Raw genomic sequence first — 21771 nt, forward strand, 5'->3', positions numbered from 1 at the left:
GAGTGAGAGAGAGAGAGAGAATATATTCATTCTAGTGAGTGTGCGTAGGGTCAGTATGTGTGTGTATATATATGTGTGTATATATTAATTCTAGTGAGTGTGCGTAGGGTCAGTGTGTATGTGTGTATATATATGTGTGTGTATATTAATTCTAGTGAGTGTGCGTAGGGTCAGTGTGTGTATATATATATATATATATATATATATATATATGTGTATATATTCATTCTAGTGCGTGCGCATAGGGTCAGTGTGTGTATATGTATGTGTGTATATATTATTTCTAGTGAGTGTGCGTAGGGTCAGTGTGTATGTGTGTATGTATATATATATATGTGTGTGTATATATTCATTCTAGTGAGTGTGCGTAGGGTCAGTGCAAGATAAGAGTCAGTCCAGATAGTCTGTGTACCATTAATTGACTATTAAGCAGTCTGGCTATTTGGTTGTCTTCTGGCTTGAAGGTTCGGAGCCTGTTGGTCCGAGAGCTGATGCTCTGGTACTGTTTGCTGGACGGTAGCAGAGTGAACAGTCGATGGCTTGGGTGGCTGGAGTCTTTGGCAATTTTTCGGGCCTTCATCTGACACCTCCTGACATAAAGGTCCTGGTTGGCAGGCAGCTTGACCCCGGTGATGTACTGGGCCACCCACATCACCCTGTAGAACTGCTTGAGGATCCAAGGGCCCATGTCAAATCTTTTCCGCCTCCCGAGGGGGAAGAGGTTCTGCCGTGCCCTCTTCACGACTTTGCAGGTGTGTGCAGACCATGTTAAGTCCTTAGTGAAGTGGACGCCAAGGAACTTGAAGCTCTCAACCCGCTCCACAACAGCCCTGTGGATGGGGGCGGGCTCTCCCCTCTTTCTCCTATAGTCCACGATCAGCTCCTTGGTCTTTCTGACGTTGAGAGAGAGGTTGTTGTCATGGCACCACACTGCTAAGTCTCTGACCTCCTCCCTATAGGCTGACTCATCGCTGTCGGTGATCAGGCCTACCCTACCACCGCTGTGTCGTCAGCTAACTTGCTGATGCAGTTGGAGTCGTGTGTGGCCATGCAGTCGTGGGTGTACAGGGAGTACAGGAGGGGGCTAAGTACACACCTCTGAGATGCCCCGTCTTGAGGGTCAGCGTGGCGTAGGTGTTGTTGCCTACCCTCACCACCTGGGCACGGCTGCCAGGAAGTCCAGGATCCAGTTGCAGAGGGAGGTGTTCAGTCCCAGGTTCCCCAGCTTGATGATGAGCTTGGAGGGGACTGTGTTGAACGCTGAGCTGTACATGAACAGCATTCTCAGATAGTTATTTCCCCTCTTGTCCCGGTGGGAGAGGGTCGTGTGAAGTGCAACTGAGATTGCGTCATCTGTTGGGGCGTTCTGCGAAATTGGAGTGGATCTAGTGTGTCCGGGATGATGGTGTTGATGTGCGTCATGACCAGCCTTTCAAAGCAGATACATGACGGATGTGTTTCGTGCTGTGGGCTCAAGGTGACTGCAGACTGCCGTCAGTGAGTCTGTGGAGAACTCCATGCCTTCTCTCTGTCTATGGACACAGATCTCATATCATCATAATGCTGGTCCCCTGTGTTACATGGTGTTGTATTATTGTGTTCTATGGGTGTTGTTTAGGGTAATCAGAGGCATGCTCTCTCGCCAGGCTCTGGACTCTAAACAGGGCGAGGTGCCACTGGTTCATCTGGCTTGCCATAGGTAGCTGTCCTTAAAGACATCCTCCAGCGATTTTTGAACTTTTACTGTTGAAAAGCGATATCCCGAGTATAAATACAGTATAAACACGGAGGTGTGTCTCGCTTGTTTCTGTATGTGGGGATATTCTAACTAACTGTTCTGTGTCTTTGTGTCCGGTGGGCCGTTTCCATCAGCGAGGGGAGCAACCTGACACCGGCTCACCACTACCCAGACTTCCGCTTCAAAACCTACGCCCCGCTGGCCTTCCGCTACTTCCGGGAGCTCTTCGGGATCAAACCAGATGACTACCTGGTAGGTCTAAACACTGCACCTGGTACACACCAGGTACACTCCTAGTCCACACCTGATTATGGATTGAGACACATCCCGTAGGTTAGAGTTCATCCTACCTATCATGTAACTTTCACCAATCAACTCATTGGGATCAGTGGTGACTAAAGTGTATGGGAGTGTAACCAGAGTTTTACAAAGCAGTGGTTTTACCCTGTTCTACCTATCCAGCTGTGGAGGTGGAGATGGGGGTTGGGTTTGGGGGATGAGGTAATAGTTGTGCTAATTTCATTATGATGGGTTTAATTGCATCCCCTGCACATTTAAATGAAATCAGGCTATAATTTCCCAGAGGGTCGAGGTGGATGGATGTGTGGCGGCGTGTGTGTGTGTGTGTGCGTGTGAGAGCGCGTATATCAGCAGTTAACCCCTTGCTAGAGAGATGGGCCCTTCAGGTCAAAGTCATTACCACCTCTCTATTATTATACTGTCATTATCACTGGGACAGGTAGATCAGAGGAGAATACACCATGGAGTTTCAATATGCAGCACTACCATATAGAATATATAACATACTGTGTGAGCAGGACCAGCTATTATCTATATGTTATTCTACACTCACATTACTTTTCATTTGAAATGATTTTCTACCGTTCTTTTCTATTATGCCATAGCTTTAGTTTCGGATTCACGTACTTTACTCCAAGGCTGTTGTACCCTCCTCACCACAGCTCTTATGAATGCCCTGACACATCCTGCATTTGTGATCAGTCGTCATTGCTATCAGACAAAAGGCTACAGGACAAGCAAAGAAAGAGTGAAAGCCAGAGAGAGATGGAGGGAGAGAGACTGAAGGGTGAAGCAAACACTGTCGTAATGTGTCCCTGTTGATTATGCATTTATTCAAACACAGAAACAACAACGGAGATGAATTAAGACAGAACACACACACCACTCAGGGTCCTGAATGCAAATGCAGATAAATTGTGGATGTGTTCATGCTGTGGGCTCAATGAGTCTGTGGAGAACCCCATGCCTTCTCTCTCTCTCGCTCTCTCGTTGTTTCTCTCTATTAGAACACACAGCTCTGTTTTACTGCATTATCATTAAACATCCACACTATTCCACCTTCACTGACTTCCCCTGGTCCTTTGATTTCCACACAGAGGGGGTTCTGTGTTAGAGCAGGGCTTTTATGTTCATTTGGAGAATAACGCCACAGATGTTTTTGGAATGATTGTCGTCTACATGGGTTTTATTGCCAAAGGCCCATCTCATGTAAGCTAAACTGGAAATGTTCTTTTGTGCTTTGTTTGTGAAGGTTCAACTGATAAACGCACACGAATGCTGGTGGAAACAGAATACATTCACCCTTGCCCTGAGGCCTATTGTATGGTCTTAGATAACCTCTGTGGAAGTAATAAAGCTGAATGTGTGGTTTGTAAAAGCTGAGTGCACAGAATTACGGAAAGTACTATACTGATGCCATACCCTCAATGAACTATTGACCACCTGTCTACAGCCAATCCCAGCAAAACAGACCTTTCACTCAGTTTGTGGTGTGTGTGTGTGTGTGTGTGTGTGTGTGTGTGTGGAGGAGATGATGGGGGGGGTGTACACGCGTGTCTGCATGTGTGCGTGATAATCATATACCGCACCATAAAAGCCTCACACCCATCTGTGAATGAATGAAACTGTATGTTTGCTTTCCAGACCACCCTTATTGGCAACGTAATCCTTTTTAACCACAGTAAACGGGTGAAGGGTTAGTAGTTTGTCCATGGTAGAGGTTGTGCTTTATAAATCAGTAGAGAACATTATTTCCCTGAGGATTAGGCGCAGCGAGTTCAATGACCATAGGAGTTATCGAGCAGCACAAACAGATCTGGGACCTGTGGTTGTACAGGCATACTAAAACAATTTTGTTATTGTTTTTACAGGCATATTAAACCAGTTTTGTTATTGTTTTTACAGGCATATTAAACCAGTTTTGTTATTGTTTTTACAGGCATATTAAACCATTTTTGTTATTGTTTTTACAGGCACATTTAACCAGTTTAGTTTTTCTCCTCAGTACTCCATCTGTAATGAGCCTCTGATTGAGCTGTCCAACCCCGGGGCCAGCGGCTCTCTGTTCTACCTGACCAGCGATGACGAGTTCATCATCAAAACCGTCCAGCACAAAGAGGCTGAGTTTCTCCAGAAACTTCTCCCAGGTTACTACATGGTGAGTAACTCACCCAACCTAGTCTGCTTTTCCTATATAGTGCACCACTTTTGACCAGGGCCCATAGTGCAGTACTTTTGATCAAGACCCTATGTAGGGAATAGGTTGCCATTAAATGGACGCAGACCTGGACCCAGGCCTATTAAACAGAACCTATTCATCAACTAACTGTATTCCACCTCTCTCTCCACACGCAGAACCTGAACCAGAACCCACGCACCCTGCTGCCTAAGTTCTACGGCCTGTACTGCATCCAGTCTGGAGGCGTCAACATCCGGCTGGTGGTGATGAACAACGTGCTGCCGCGCTCCGTCAAGATGCACTACAAGTACGACCTGAAGGGCTCCACCTACAAGAGACGTGCCTCCAGGAAGGAGAGGGAGAAGGCCTGTCCCGTCTACAAGGACCTGGACTTCCAGGACATGCATGAAGGGCTCTACTTCGACGCTGACACCTACAATGCCTTGATGAAGACCCTGCAGAGAGACTGCCGGGTAGGTGTGGACTGGGACAGCTGTCTGTCTGTGTCGATCTCTGTCTGTCTGTGGGTGCCTCAAGCTCCGACCTTGCGGTGGAACCTCACGAAACTATGTTACGACACTGGCATGAGTACCAAGAAAAGTAGATTACACAGCTGGTTTGAATGTAATGCCACAATTCAAACTTGTTAGATCATCCCAGTATTACAAAGCATCTAAGCAAACATATGGCGGAAGCAGTTTTAACAACAACAACAACAAAACAGGAAATGCATTTTCTTTACATTCTTTCAGTATTGTATGCAGGTTATAGAGTCATTCTGGCTTTTCCCGTCATCCTAGAAATGGAAAGGAAAAGTGCTATCAGATGAGGTGGTTCCTGTGACTCATTTCTAAGGTCTGCTCTTTTCATCCCCACACACACTCTGGACTTAAATGGCCAAACTTCTTATGACACCCTTTGGACATTGGGTCAGATGCCAGAACTAGAGAAGGGCACAGATTGTATTTGGCATGGGAATCCAGTGAAGTACTGGGACTCGTTCTGTCTATGGGAAATCAGCAACCTCTCCCCCTTCACATAGGATACAGATGTGGGATCTTAATTTGATCACTCTTTTGTTGATGAGAATTTTCCTGGAAATGCAAACTTCTAGTGTATTCAGCAGGAACTTCAAACTTCTAGTGTATTCAGCAGGAACTTCAAACTTCTAGTTTATTAAAGGTTTAAAAAGGCTTCTAAAGTTTGTCATTTCCAATTTAACATTTCAGACTTGATTTGCCTTAACCTGAAATGCATCAACCGCTACATAAAATGTCCATTTAATTATAATCCACATAATAATTCACATTTCCTGTTGCTGCAGAACTATTTTCCTGCTGTAGCAAACTTGCTCAGATTAAGATCCTACATCTGTTCTCTGCCACCTTAGTGCACACACTCATAGTATACACTACATGTGCGGCACACATGTACACTAATGCAAGTATGCACACACGCACATGCACCACACACACTTCCACTCTTCCACTTCATACCCTGCCACATTGATTTTAAGCCAAGAACAGTGTGCTTGTGATTGTAGGGTTGGACGGTGTGTTTTGAGAAAGGGGACTGTGTCTTTCTGCAGTGTTTGGCATTGGGATTGTGTGTTTCCACGGTTGGTTCCTTGGGAGCTCTGTGCTCTGTTTCAGTTCCATGACAGTTTTCCAAACATTGAGTGTGATTAAGAAATGTTCCCAGCAGCGTGAGAGAGAGAAAGTAAGAGAGAGCACCACTCTAAAGATAGGAGGCTGCATTCCTGTCTATTTCAGAGCAATAGCCAGATTGTCCTGTCTAATCTAGTGAAGTGGTGGGATCAGAGCTGTTGTTTAACAGAACAATAGGAGCCAGGAACTACTTTACCACTCCTGAAATGTACATAGACCAAACAGGACCATAACAAGTCAACTTAGAGAACCAAAGCGGTACATGTTGGAGTTTTTCCTTATCAGCTGACTCAAATGAGCAAGTCATCAAACTTGGATGATTTTGAATCAGCCGTGTAGCGCTAAGACAAAAAGACTCAAAATATTCATCCATTTCTGTCCCCAGGGCCAGAACCACTGGTTTATGGCACGACTAGATCTATCTCTGTTGTTATTGTGCTCTGTTCACACCTACACGACCTGTTGGTGAATTGAAAATGGAGTTGGTGGAAACAGGAAAAAAACCACATACAAAAACATCTAATGTGGACTGCCTCAGGTGATGACCATATAGATGGTGTTTATAAAATGATTGACAATGATGAATGGCCTTATCTATTACAACATGTATCAAATCACCTCAACTACCCCGTACCCCAAGCACATTGACTCGGTATTGTTATTGCTATTTTATTGTGTTAGTATTTCCTTTTTTAATGGTGCTAACTTTCGTACTTTTTAACTCTGTGTTGTTGGGAAAGGGCTCCTAAGTCAGCATTTCATGGTAAAGTCTACACCTGTTGTATTTGGCTCATGTGACAAATAAAATGTGATTTTTATTTGGGCTAGCTCTGAGGTGATGACAGGGCATACAGTTGAAGTCGGAAGTTTACATACACCTTAGCCAAATACATTTAAACTCAGTTTTTCACAATTCTTGACATTTAATCCTAGTAAAAATTCCCTGTCTTAGGTCAGTTAGGATCACCACTTTATTTTAATAATGTGAAATGTCAGAATAATAGAGTGATTTTATTTGAGCTTTTATTTCTTTCATCACATTCCCAGTGGGTCAGAAGTTTACGTACACTCAATTACTATTTGGTAGCATTGCCTTTAAATTGTTTAACTTGGGTCAAACATTTCGGGTAGCCTTCCACAAGCTTGAATGAATTTTGGGTGAATTTTGGCCCATTCCTCCTGATAGAGCTGGTGTAACGGAGTCAGGTTTGTAGGCCTCCTTGCTCACACACACTTTTTCAGTGTTCTATTTCAATTTTCTATAGGATTGAGGTCAGGGCTTTGTGATGGTCACTCCAATACCTTGACTTTGTTTTCCTTAAGCCATTTTGCCACAACTTTGGAAGTATGCTTGGGGTCATTGTCCATTTGGAAGGCCCATTTGCGACCAAGCTTTAACTGATGTCTTGAGATGTTGCTTCAATATATCCACATAATTGTCTGTCCTCATGATGCCATCTATTTTGTGAAGTGCACCAATCCCTCCTGCAGTAAAGCACCCCCACAACATGATGCTGCCACTCCCGTGCTTCACGGCTGGGATGATGTTCTTCGGCTTGCAAGCCTTGCCCTTTTTCCTCCAAACATAACAATTGTCGTTATGGCCAAACAGTTCTATTTTTGTTTCATCAGACCACAGCACATTTCTCCAAAAAGTATGATCTTTGTCCCATCTGCATGTGCAGATGCAAACAGTAGTCTGGCTTTTTTTATGGCGGTTTTGGAGCAGTGGCTTCTTCCTTGTTGAGCGGCCTTTCAGGTTATGTCGACATAGGACTCGTTCAACTGTGGAAAAAGATGCTTGAGGAAACAGGTACAAAAGTATCTTCACGAGGTCCTTTGCTGTTGTTATGGGATTGATTTACACTTTTCGCACCAAAGAATGTTAATCTCCAGGAGACAGAACGCGTCTCCTTCCTGAGCGGTATGATGGCTGCGTGGTCCCATGGAGTTTATACTTGTGTACTATTGTTTGTACAGATGAACGTGGTACCTTCAGGCGTTTGGAAAATGCTCCCAATGATGAACCAGACTTGTGGAGGTCTACACATTTTTTTCTGAGGTCTTGGCTGATTTTCTTTTGATTTTCCTATGATGTCAAGCAAAGAGGCACTGAGTTTGAAGGTAGGCCTTGAAATACAGTCGTGGCCAAAAGTTTTGAGAATGACACACATAAATTTTCACAAAGTTTGCTGCTTCAGTGTCATTAGATATTTTTGTCAGATGTTACTATGGAATACTGAAGTTTAATTACAATTGTTTCATACGTGTCAAAGGCTTTTATTGACAATTACATGAAGTTGATGCAAAGAGTCAATATTTGCAGTGTTGACCCTTCTTTTTCAAGAGCTCTGCAATCCGCCTTGGCATGCTGTCAATTAACTTGTGGGCCATATCCTGGCTGATGGCAGCCCATTCTTGCATAATCAATGCTTGGAGTGTGTGGGTTTTTGTTTGTCCACCTGCCTCTTGAGGATTGACCACAAGTTCTCAATGGGATTAAGATCTGGGGAGTTTCCTGGCCATGGACCCAAAATAGCGATATTTTGTTCCCCAAGCCACTTAGTTATCATTTTTGCCTAAGGTAAGATGCTCCATCATGCTGGAAAAGGCATTGTTCGTCACCAAACTGTTCCTGGATGGTTGGGAGAAGATGCTCTTGGAGGATGTGTGTGGTACCATTCTTTATTCATGGCTGTGTTCTTAGGCAAAATTGTGAGTGAACCCACTCCCTTGGCTGAGAAGCAACCCAACACGAATGACCTCAGGGTGCTTTACTGTTGGCTTGACACAGGACTAATGGTAGCACTCACCTTGTCTTCTCCGGACAAGCTTTTTTCCGGGTGCACCAAACAATCGGAAAGGCGATTCATCTGAGAAAATGACTACCTCAGTCCTCAGCAGTCCAATCCCTGTACCTTTTACAGAATATCAGTCTGTCCCTGATGTTTTTCCTGGAGAGAAGTGGCTTCTTTGCTGCCCTTCTTGATACCGGGTCATCCTCCAAATGTCTTCGCCTCACTGTGCGTGCAGATGCACTCACACCTGCCTGCTGCCATTCCTGAGCAAGCTCTGTACTGGTGGTGCCCCGATCCCACAGCTGAATTAACTTTAGGAGACCGTCCTGGTGCTTGCTGGTCTTTCTTGGGCGCCCTGAAGCCTTCTTCACAACAATTTAACCGCTCTCCTTGAAGTTCTTGATGATCCGATAAATGGTTGATTTAGGTGTAATCTTACTGGCAGCAATATCCTTGCCTGTGAAGCCCTTTTTGTGCAAAGCAATGATGAAGGCACATGTTTCCTTGCAGGTAACCATGGTTGGCAGAGGAAGACGATGATTCCAAGCACCACCCTCCTTTTGAAGCTTCCAGTCTGTTATTCGAACTCAATCAGCATGACAGAGTGATCTCCAACCTTGTCTTCGTCAACACTTTGTTTGGGATTCAGTTCATTTGCTTTGCAATTCATTTGATCACTCTTCATAACATTCTGGAGTATATGCAAATTACCATCATACAAACTGAGGCAGCAGACTTTGTGAAAATTCATATTTGTGTCATTCTCAACTTTTGGCCACAACTGTACATCCACAGGTACACCTCCAATTGACTCAAATGATGTGAATTAGCCTATCAGAAGCTTCTAAAGCCACAACATACTTTTCTGGAATTTTTCAAGCTGTTTAATGCCATAGTCAATTTAGTGTATGTAAACTTCTGACCCTCTGGAATTGTGATACAGTGAATTATGTGAAATAATCTGTCTGTAAACAATTGTTGAAAAAATGACTTTTGTCATGCACAAAGTAGATGTCCTAACCAACTTGCCAAAACTATAGTTTGTTAACAATACATTTGTGGAGTGGTTGAAAAACTAGTTTTAATGACTCCAACCTAAGTGTATGTAAACTTCCGACTTCAACTGTATCTCATGTGGGAGGAGCATGAAGTTATCCATCGACACTGATCTTAGGCCAGTTTTGCATTTTTAACAAATTGTTGAAGTTGGTAATTGTGGAGGGTCTGCTGATCCTAGAGGCTGTTGGGCATATGTTTTAACAGTGTGTGTTGTCCATGACAAGAGAGATCATTATAGTGTTCCCCTGTCTCCCTCCTGCCCCAAGGTGCAACCAGGATGTGGAGACACAGAGCCACTGAGACCAGGAACAGGAACGTAGACGCTTCCTATTACAGGCATCCAGCCTTTGAAACCTTCGCAACGTTATAGCCTACGATGTGATTGTCAATGGCATTTGTTTTACTCCCCCACAACATGGCTTCCATTAACCAGCTTTAGCTACTCTTATTTTATTGGACACTCTGAGAATAGCTCAACTGAGCTGTTATTCCACAGCAAACGACAAGTGGTGACTAATGAATGGAGTTAGTCTGCATGAGTAGCATGCTGTTAGGGGTGAATATATATACTGAACAAAAGAAGTGAATATATATACTGAACAAAAATATAAACGCAACATGTAAAGTGTTGGTCAAATAAGATTCACAAAATTTTCCATTTGCAAAAACGGGTATTTTTTTCAAATGTTGTGCACAGATTTGTTTACATCCCTGTTCGTGAGCAATTCTCCTTTGCCAAGATAATTCATCCTCCTGACAGGTGTGGCATATCAAGAAGCTGATTAAACAGTGTGATCATTACACAGGTGCACCTAGTGCTGGGGACAATAAAAGGCCACTCTAAAATGTGTGGTTTTGTCACACAACACAATGCCACAGATGTCTCAAGTTTTGAGGGAGCATGCAATTGGCATGCTGACTGCAGGAATGGATTGTCCACCAGAGCTGTTGCCAGAGAATTGAATGTTAATTTCTCTACCATAAGCTGTCCCCAACGTTGTTTTAGAGAATTTGGCAGTATGTCCAACCGGCCTCACAATCGCAGACCACGTGTAACCACGCCAGCCCAGGACCTCCACATCTGGCTTCTTCACCTGCGGGATTGTCTGAGACCAGCCACCCTGACAGCTGATGAAACTGAGGAGTATTTCTGTCTGTAATAAAGCCCTTTTGTGGGAAAAACTCATTCTGGTTGGCTGGGCCTGGTCACGCCTTGATGGCTTTGGCAATGGCTGCTATAGCTGGCTGATTCCTCTCCTTATGTTTGTCCACTAAACTCACTAACTCCTCAATGTTGACTTTCTATTGGATACAGCTCAAGTAGGTAAGAGTCCGTCACAGACTCTCGAAGATGGCCTCTTGTTTGAAGTCTTTAGAGGGGTCTTTCTTTTTCCGTCCCAACCGCTCTCCTCCTTCTCTCTCATCCTCGTGTGTTTCAAAGTAGTTATCTTCTTCTTCTAGGAAGGCACGGCGCTAAAGGGAACAGTGTTTCATGTTGAATGCAGTGGTTGTACTGTAAGTGACTCTGGACTCTGTAGCTAGTTTGTTATTGTCACTGCTTCCTGTCTTCCCTTCCTGAGCTGGAAGCAAAGTGCCCTCAAAGCAATATCTCTGTCCGTTTCCATGAGTAAGCAGTAAACCCCTCGCCCCAGGGCCTGCTGCAGCACCGAAAAACAGGAGAGGGGGGAAAGGAAGGGGTAGAAGGGGGAAGAGGTTAGAGTTGTACGTAAATTCAGCCAGGGTAAGAAGGGGAGGTTAGGGGCGAGATGAGATTGGGAGACCATGACGTCTCTGCTGCTGTGCTGTATGTGGGTCACTGAGGGAAATGTAGGGTGCTCTCTCTTTCCCTCCTCTCCTCTCTTCATCTCACAACAGCTCCCTCGATGCCCTCCATATGGCGAATGAGCTGAGAACATGAATAAACTATATCCATGTCTATGACTAGAGGGAGAGAGAGACTGAAGGAAAGCCTGCTCGTGTTTGACTTGGAACAGGGAGCAATGTCATTGTCATAGCATGGCTGGGCTCTGAGATGTTGTTGAGATGATGACAATGTAAACTGTAATGACAGTGTAGCAACGGGGACAATCTTTTGTAAGTGGTTGCCAATCATGAGTGTTGAGGTCTTTGACTAGGGCAGAGGGATGTTGACTGCCATTTAGCTTGATGTATAAACATATTTTTGTCTGGGAATCCCCCTATTAACTCGAGACGCAAACAAACACACACTCACATGCACACACAAACGTACACACGCGCTCGCCCGCACACCACACGCCACACACAAATAGAATGGGTGGGAAAGTAATGTTGCATAATTGTTATGGAACTCGAGGCCGGTCATGTTGTCAGACAAAAACAAGCTTTTATTGGTCCCACTCCTCTCTTCCTGGGTCATGTGATTCTGTAATTCCATTGGAACATGACAGGGACAACAATGCCCTCTCACAAAGCCTATCAAACCAGGGCCGATGTCAAATGACACCCTATTCCCCGTATAGTGCACTACTTTGGCAAGAGTTGGATCGGGCTGCACGCACGCTTACCCCCCCCAAAAAAAAGCGTATGGAAGATTGTTGAATTAGAAATGTTAATGGAGACATTCCATGAAATGTCAATGTGAAAGCTGGGAGTGTGATTTGTATGAAAGGCAATGGCTGGCACCATATTTTAACTGCAATGGAAAGAGTCTCTCTGTCATTCCTCTCTTCAAAGGGTGCCAGTGTATTAGTGTCATTGTAAGTGGGCCATGCTGTACTGTGGGGTTTCAAAGACAGACCCTCTCAAGAGACCGATCCAGAGGAGAGACAGGGCTTGGATGTGCTGAATTATATCGAAGATAATTTGTTCAAGGAAAAGGGAATCTTGTAAAAGGGTGACTTAGTGAACACGTGTTAAAATAGTCTCCCTAATACTTTTCCATCCACTTTTCCAGAAACTCTGAAGACAGACAGCAGTGTGAAGTCAAATATAAGGTGAACATCTACAGTGTGTTGATATTATGTTGAAGTGATTGTTAGTTATTGTTGGCTTACATTGTCTAACCAGCAAACCGGGATCAGTCCCAGAACATTAGCTAAGATTCCATTAAGTTTTAGTTAGGGATTTATCTAACATTAGGATGATAGCATCCCGAAAACATTGAACAAATATTTTTGAAAAAAAAAAATAACATAATTTTTAAAATGAAATATCCTTGGAATGTTCTAACATTAACTCAAATGTTGTGCACAACATCTGTAACAACCACCACAGAACATTCCCCGAATGTTTTCATAAGGTTTCCAGGTAATACAATAACACAATGTACTATTTAATGTTTTTAAGTCATTCTGCCGCAACAAAATGGGAGAGCAACGTTCTGGGTACGTTCTTATGAATGTTCTGGGAACTTTCACAGAAACAATTTTGGTTTTCTGGGTTAGCTTTTTATTGCAGGTGAGGAGGAACACCGACTTTGTACCTTGGCAAATCACTGCTCAGCATCAATTGAAAAGGGATGCACACATTTGAAGTGCCCGTTGCAGTAGAATAGAAGCCAACCTGATGAAGGCAGGCAGCAGTATGGTTTGTGTAGCGATGGTTTGCCTGGCAAGGAGAGGTGGTCAGGCCAGCTGGGAGTCACATGGGCCTACTGTGGGCAGGTTGGTGTGTGGGTCTATTCAAAATGGTGTCCTTTGAATAGGAACGGAGGAGTCAGGAGGAACAGATGCAAATCAAATACATGGAAAAGGCAAAGCTCGAACAAGAGCACAAGTGTTTTCTGAGTGTGTGTGTTTGTGTCTGCGAGCGTGTGGGTGTGTGTGTGTGTGTGTGTGTGGGCGTGTGCGTGTGACTGTGTGTATGGGCTTGAGTTTGTGATTTGCATTAGTCATATAAGCACACTAAAGAAATAATTAACCATGATTAAACAACCAGCAACAATGTAGTTTATAAAGCAACCATAAATACATTTGTCATTGGGAATAACCAGGACATAGCTGTTGTATAATATTATTTTGGCTGTACTAAGTCATGTCACATGTTTCCTTGTGCCACATCAATGGATTCTAGTTACAGATACATCAGTGGTATGATAAGATGTCAAAATGCCATCTTTGCTGACCTATAACCTACTGTCCACTCCTAGTAAGTGTGTGTTGATGTTAGTGTCTTAACAAAGATCCTCATTCTGGACATCCTAGGCCACATTACTTTGATTAGATCACAAAAGGCTGATTATCTGGTTCTGTTGTGGTCCTTTTCCTCAGCGTGTTTTCTATTGGCCAGTTTGTTATATGGGATAATGAAAGCTGAGTCCCTTATGGCACCCTATTCTCTTTATAGTGCCCTACTTTTGAACTAGTGCACTACTTAGGAAGTTAGGGTGCCATTTGGGATGTACCTGATGCTGGGAATACTGTTGACGAAATCCATCTGCGTTGCTGATTTTAGGGGTTACCATGACAATCATGATGAACGTTCTTGTCATTTTTAGGTCTGCAGCCAAGCCACATTTGTCTGGGTGTTCCCTGTTATGACAGATTTGACAAAACCTGCTGTTTCATTCCCAGTTCCTGCTTTTTCTTTCTTTTATTATCGTCTCTCTTAGACGGACAGTGTTATTAGTTTTGGGGATTTGCAAGGTAATGCTTAGAATGACATGGTTCCTGTGGTCCAATGATCAGATGATCAAATTTGCATCCAAAAATGGCTAATCTTATTATTGCTGATAGCACCATAAAAATGATGACTTTCCATGCAAGCACGTCTGCACACATGTATGTATGTATGTACACACACACACACACGGCATGCAAAAGCAATGCCAGACTAAAAGGCCTGATAGCACCCGTGACCCCATATTCAGATTGTGTTTTTTTGAGCCCCTCTGATGTCGTGAGAACGTTCTGTTTGAGCAGTGAGAGGAAACCTGGGGCCTGAGAAACCCTGGGAACAGAGACACACGGGTCAATATGTAAAACATCACTCAACCGTGGAGCAACACCTTTCTTTATATAGCTCAGGAATCAGTTACAGAAAGATTTCTTCAATGCTTTTTGGCGTTTGAGGCACACTTAGCTTAGTGGTTGCATGACACACTTTGTACTTTTCAGTTCTGTGTAACTAAAGCTTCTGGCCAACATAGTAAAATAGAATAGAATATCACTAGTGCCTATTTATTTTTGGTCCCACAGAAATATGGGTCACATTTCAATAAACCAGATGATAGTAAAAACTATTTGTTGTTGTTGTTTAAAACGAACACACCTGTGGCTGATACTAGTCAGTCGAGGACTAACAGCAAGGCCAAGACAGCGCCGACTGCATTTCCACTCTCTGCTAGCTAACAGGTTGCTGATCATGGTAATTAAGGTGTGGTTTCATGTTGTGTGCTGCAGGTATTGGAGAGCTTTAAGATCATGGATTACAGTCTGCTCCTTGCCGTGCATGTCCTGGACCAGAGCCCAAAGGAGGGGGGCGAGCCGGGCCAGGCAGGGGGGGACGGCAAGAGGCCCGTGGCCCAGAGGGTCCTCTACTCCACAGCCATGGAGTCTATCCAAGGGGACGGCAAGGCTGCCGAGGCCCACACCACAGACGACACGTGAGTCGGCTCACCACAGGCATGCTGCCCATACAAACACACATACACAGTAATAGTTTGATGACATTTAGACATACACTGGCAAAACTCTCACAAACACTCGCAATGATCAAAAACCCAACCCTCACTGAGATGCTTTGAAGGATGACTTGGCAGAAAATCCTGACTGACTACTTTCTGTGACGGGACTTGTATTTACTCTGCTGTATTTCAGGATGGGTGGAATTCCTGCCAAATCACACAAAGAAGAGAAGCTGCTTATTTTCCTGGGTATCATCGACATCCTGCAATCCTACCGGTATAACATGACTTCATAACATGCTATAAAACATTTATTACATGGAATAATGACATACTATTTACATGTTCAGCATTATATTCTGTAACCTGGAGTTTTCTGTCCCTATGCTGGGGAGGGAGAAAGAGACGAGAGACGCAGAGGGAAAGAGAAGAGAGACAGAGGGAAACAAGAGGGAGAAAGAAGAGAGGGAAAGAGAAGAGAGACAGAGGGAAAGACAAGAGACGCAGAGAGAGACAGAGACCGAGGGAAAGGAGGGAGAGAGAGAGAGAGAGACATAAGCTCCTCAGTGTGAAAAGCCTCTAGCACCAGAGAGACAGAAGTGTCTCTTAACACTTTTCCCTGTCCTTATCTCAGCATCTCTAAGCTGACCTCAGGACCCGTCGGTTAGTGTCTTGGCTGGTTGTTACATAATGAGCACAATGTAATGGACAGCTTCATATTGTTACCCATATATATTTTCTTCTTAGTCGTCTTCCCTCCCCCACTATTTGATGTTTGCCTGCCTCAGCCCATCAGGGGAGCGTATTGCATAACATGAACGTAATATTGCTGTGGTTCCTGTTCTGTGTTTGGTGCCAAAATGAAGGCTCTCAGGTTCTGGATGTTGGGGGGGTTGTTGCATTACGAGCTACGTTTGTGCCAAGGCTTCTTTTTTTCTACCTCAGATTCATTAAGAAGTTGGAGCACTCGTGGAAAGCCCTGGTCTACGACGGCGTAAGTTGATATGCTGCAAATCTGATCCACGTGTCCTTCTGGATACACACCATTCATAGGTTCCTTTCTTATTGATCTCAAATAGCCCTCTCTGATAAATGCTTGTATTGTCTTCTGTTCTGTCCTCAGGACTCTGTCTCAGTGCACAGGCCCGGTTTCTATGCCAACCGATTCCTCAAGTTCATGAGCACTTCGGTGTTCCGGAAGACTCAGAGTAAGTCTGCTGGCTCTTGTTCCTCAGTCCCCTATGAAAGGGACACCTGTATTTATGTTAGGACTTTCAACTGGCACACGTGCCAGGCACTGGGACCAGGAAAGATGGCCTGCGGGAGGTTTGATTAAAGTGTGTAGAATGGACCTAATATATTTTGTAATAACTGTGCTTTTTCTGGCCCGCAAATTGATTTTGACAAAAAAAATTGTTCAAAAAAGAGTCTGTGCGGCCCTCCGTTGAATTTCGAAATCCCAATGTGGCCCTCGAGCCAAAACATTTGTCCACACCAGAGACTGAGACAGGTTAATCCTTCGGTGTGGCACGTACAGTTTAGTCAACTGTAAACTATTGGAAATCTTATGTTTGTACAGATTCCTAGTTTGATTTGTTTGTTACCTGCAATATCAGGTGATTGTGGAGTGGATATGATTTATAGACGCTTTAAGTCAGCTTTTCCCAAACTCTGTCCTGGGGACCCGAAGGGGTACATGTTTTTTAGGTTTTTGCCCTAGAACTACACAGCTGATTTCAAATAATCACAGCTTGATGTTGAACAAAACCGAACCTTCCAGTAAATGTATAGAAGTAGCTGTGTTGAAAGCAACAACACAGCTGTGTCGATGTACAGTATACATTTCTCCTGTGAGAGGAAGTGATTGTGTGTTACCAGTGTAGTGTGTGTGTAGAACAGGTTTGTTATGTTGACGATCGAGTGGCACATACACACTGTTGTCAGTCAGTTAAATGGGTCAGGTTTAAAACCCTTCCTTGGCTCTTCTGTCTGTGCTTTCAGGTTACACTGACATACTGATATACACTGAGTGTACAAAACATGAGGAACACCTCCCTAATATTGAGTTGCACCCCCTTTTGCCCGCAGAACAGCCTCATTTTGTCAGGGCATGGACTTGAAAGCGTTCCAAAGGGTTGCTGGCCCATGTTGATTCCAATGCTTCTCACAGTTGTCAAGGTGGCTTTATGTCCTTTGAGTGGTGGACCTTTCTTGATACACGCCGGAAACTGTTGAGCATGAAAAACCCAGCAGCGTTGCAGTTCTTAACACACTCAAACACTCACACTCAAACCACACTCAAATGACTGGCCCATCGCTCTTAGCCACTAGGATACCTGCCGGGCTTTTCCCAGAAATAGCTCGTTGTTTTCAGAGAGGAAATAGTTGCCCTCTGCCCCATGTTTGGGTGGTGGCCATGATGGCCCCCTAGTGGTGGTAATGTGGGAATCAACTTAAGGGGCTGAAGCCCCCCTCACTTCAGGGTTTTGACTTGGGGGAATATTTTATGTCAAGATGATATAAAGCAGTGTTATGCAACTGTGGACCGCTAATTAAATGAAGATGGTTTCTGTGATGATTTGGGATTTAGCTGCCTGGTATTATCATGCCAATGCTTCTGCAGTTAGATACGATGGGGAGAGGATTTCATGCTCTGCTTGGGAGTCAGAATGGAACGTCTGAGGGACAGTTGTGTAATAATTATTATGCGTTAACAGTTTGATCTTTTTACTGCTAATTTGGGACAGACGCTCCGAGCCTGATTATGCACGATAATGGTTGCAATTAGGATAATCTGTTCCCTCCATCTCTCCCTATTTCTCTCTTGCTTTCTCTCCCCTACCCACTCACTCTCTCCCCTACCCACTCACTCTCTCCCCTACCCACGGTCTCCTCTTGTTCCTTATTTTCCTCTCTTCCTTCCCTCCTCTTTCCTTCTCTCTTCCCCCACCACTCATTTACCCCTCCTCTCTCTCTTTCTCTCTCTGTGTTTCTCTCTGTTTCTCTCTCTCTCTCTCTCTCTCTCTGTTTCTCTCTCTCGGTCTCTCTCTCTGTTTCTCTCTGCAGCCATTCGGTTCTCCCCTTCTAAGAGAGCGCGTACGTCCATCCCTGCTCTGAAGTCGTTCTCTCAGGAAATCCTGTCTTCTCAGAAGGAGGAGAACGAGGAGGAGAGTCGGGACAGGCTGGGAGGAGCACGCAGTCTGGCCAGTCTAGACGGACAAGGTAGACCAGCAGCACACTATCATCAATCATCCACACATTCATGTGTTTTATTTCCCTTTGGAGGTTGAGCCAAAAGCACCAAACAGGAGTCACTTACGCTCCCCAGATCTGTCATGTAGAACACACCTCTATGTCTGGATAGATGGACCTTTTTAGAACCACTTGGTCCACATAAACAGGTCCTTCACTAGCGCCGTAAAACTGTCTCTTGTCCACCTCCAGGCCTCACTGAAATGTTGCCTCACCGGAATGATAGCACAGCTCTGTTATTACAGCCAGCCCGTTTTGTGTGCGTGTGTGTGCGCGCGACTGAGTGAGCATTATCAACAAATTCTCATTATCACTCGCTCTTTGTCTCTTGGGGATCCATTATCAGGGCCTGACTCCAGTGGCGGGGGTGTATATGGCTGGCTGAGTTAGAATCAGGACCCTGTCAGCAGTGATGGGGGTGTATATGGCTGGCTGAGTTAGAATCAGGACCCTGTCAGCAGTGATGGGGGTGTATATGGCTGGCTGAGTTAGAATCAGGACCCTGTCAGCAGTGATGGGGGTGTATATGGCTGGCTGAGTTAGAATCAGGACCCTGACAGCAGTGGCGGGGGTGTATATGGCTGGCTGAGTTAGAATCAGGACCCTGTCAGCAGTGATGGGGGTGTATATGGCTGGCTGAGTTAGAATCAGGACCCTGTCAGCAGTGATGGGGGTGTATATGGCTGGCTGAGTTAGAATCAGGACCCTGTCAGCAGTGATAGGGGTGTATATGGCTGGCTGAGTTAGAATCAGGACCCTGTCAGCAGTGATGGGGGTGTATATGGCTGGCTGAGTTAGAATCAGGACCCTGTCAGCAGTGATGGGGGTGTATATGGCTGGCTGAGTTAGAATCAGGACCCTGTCAGCAGTGATAGGGGTGTATATGGCTGGCTGAGTTAGAATCAGGACCCTGTCAGCAGTGATGGGGGTGTATATGGCTGGCTGAGTTAGAATCAGGACCCTGTCAGCAGTGATGGGGGTGTATATGGCTGGCTGAGTTAGAATCAGGACCCTGTCAGCAGTGATAGGGGTGTATATGGCTGGCTGAGTTAGAATCAGGACCCTGTCAGCAGTGATGGGGGTGTATATGGCTGGCTGAGTTAGAATCAGGACCCTGTCAGCAGTGATAGGGGTGTATATGGCTGGCTGAGTTAGAATCAGGACCCTGTCAGCAGTGATAGGGGTGTATATGGCTGGCTGAGTTAGAATCAGGACCCTGTCAGCAGTGATGGGGGTGTATATGGCTGGCTGAGTTAGAATCAGGACCCTGTCAGCAGTGATGGGGGTGTATATGGCTGGCTGAGTTAGAATCAGGACCCTGTCAGCAGTAGCCACTAAGCTTTCGTAACTCTTGACCTTCCTCCTCTGTAACACCACTGTTGGCCAATATTACAGGAAGAGATGAGGGTGTGGACTTCTGAATAAGGCCGAGGGAAGTCTTGGTTTATATTGCAACATAGCTTCTTTAGTTAATTGGAAATCCTATTTTTTTCCTGTTTTAACTAAACAACACCCTGGTACATTATGTACAACCGTCACATAACATACCATGTACCCCATCCATGGGTGATTTCATTTGGCCCCCAGAAGTGTTTTTTGTTTGGGGAGGAGCATAAAAGACTGTGAAAACACCAGCAAATCAACTCCAAGTGATGTTTATCTGTTCTAAAGTATTCCCACGCACCATAGAGAGACGTATATACATAAGGTTTTAAATGATTGTTTTCATCAAATATTCATCTAGAGGATGATCCCTTCCATTAAGCAAATTAAATGTTTCAATTTGAATAGCTTACTCTATTCCAGTTAACCAATTCTACTCATACTATTTTGAGGGATAGAAGGTTCATGCAGGGACACTTACATAATTGTTTTATTCACACTTTATTATCTCATCTAATTAGACTAAATCAAACACACATGTTCTGTCCTGTGGTTTCCAACTGTCTTTAGACCAATAGTACAGCAGCGTTTATAGATTGACTGACTGAAGGCATTATCACTGAGGTCATGGCTTTGTGTTTGTTTATCACTGAGGTCATGGCTTTGTTTGTTTATCACTGAGGTCATGGCTTTGTGTTTGTCTGTCACTGAGGTCATGGCTTTGTGTTTGTTTATCACTGAGGTCATGGCTTTGTGTTTGTCTATCACTGAGGTCATGGCTTTGTGTTTGTTTATCACTGAGGTCATGGCTTTGTGTTTGTCTGTCACTGAGGTCATGGCTTTGTGTTTGTCTGTCACTGAGGTCATGGCTTTGTGTTTGTCTGTCACTGAGGTCATGGCTTTGTGTTTGTTTGTCACTGAGGTCATGGCTTTGTTTGTTTGTCACTGTGGTCATGGCTTTGTGTTTGTTTATCACTGTGGTCATGGCTTTGTGTTTGTTTGTCACTGTGGTCATGGCTTTGTGTTTGTTTATCACTGAGGTCATGGCTTTGTGTTTGTTTATCACTGAGGTCATGGCTTTGTGTTTGTTTATCACTGAGGTCATGGCTTTGTGTTTGTTTATCACTGTGGTCATGGCTTAGTGTTTGTCTGTCACTGAGGTCATGGCTTTGTGTTTGTCTGTCACTGAGGTCATGGCTTTGTGTTTGTCTGTCACTGAGGTCATGGCTTTGTGTTTGTCTGTCACTGAGGTCATGGCTTTGTGTTTGTCTGTCACTGAGGTCATGGCTTTGTGTTTGTCTGTCACTGAGGTCATGGCTTTGTGTTTGTCTGTCACTGAGGTCATGGCTTTGTGTTTGTTTATCACTGAGGTCATGGCTTTGTGTTTGTCTGTCACTGAGGTCATGGCTTTGTGTTTGTCTCTCAGTGAGGTCATGGCTTTGTGTGTGTTTGTGTGTTTCTCCCAGTGTTTGGCTCCTACCTGCGTCCTGACCTCGTCCCTGACACCCCGTCCTTCTACGAGGGCTCCTCCATGGGAACCATCTCCTCCATCTTTGTCAAGCTGGAGACCCAGTCTGAAGACAGGTACCTCTATCTGCCGTCTACCTCTGTTTCCTCTAGACCTTCCATGTCTCCCCTCCATCCCTCTACCTGAAGACTCCCCTTCCAGTTCTACCTGTCTTCTCAAAGGCCCAATTCCAAATGGATATATTTACACCCTTGTGTAAATATTGGCAACAATGATTTTGACCTGGGACACCAGGTGAGTGAACAATTGAGCTAATTAATGA

At 44.6% G+C, this 21771-nt stretch overlaps 1 protein-coding gene across 2 annotated transcripts in view; it reads left to right on the forward strand.

Moving 5' to 3' along the window:
* Window positions 1-21771, forward strand: part of pip5k1bb (phosphatidylinositol-4-phosphate 5-kinase, type I, beta b) — an 86518-nt gene that overhangs the window by 58158 nt on the left and 6589 nt on the right. For both annotated transcript variants that reach the window (XM_024417739.2, XM_024417738.2), the window contains 9 exons: window positions 1873-1990; window positions 4044-4196; window positions 4394-4690; window positions 15123-15325; window positions 15540-15623; window positions 16292-16340; window positions 16470-16554; window positions 18413-18568; window positions 21448-21565. In XM_024417739.2, coding sequence (XP_024273507.1) covers window positions 1873-1990; window positions 4044-4196; window positions 4394-4690; window positions 15123-15325; window positions 15540-15623; window positions 16292-16340; window positions 16470-16554; window positions 18413-18568; window positions 21448-21565 — 1263 coding nt within the window. The remainder of the gene's footprint in view (window positions 1-1872; window positions 1991-4043; window positions 4197-4393; window positions 4691-15122; window positions 15326-15539; window positions 15624-16291; window positions 16341-16469; window positions 16555-18412; window positions 18569-21447; window positions 21566-21771) is intronic.

Source organism: Oncorhynchus tshawytscha, linkage group LG04, assembly GCF_018296145.1.
Source record: "Oncorhynchus tshawytscha isolate Ot180627B linkage group LG04, Otsh_v2.0, whole genome shotgun sequence".
NCBI lineage: Eukaryota > Metazoa > Chordata > Actinopteri > Salmoniformes > Salmonidae > Oncorhynchus > Oncorhynchus tshawytscha.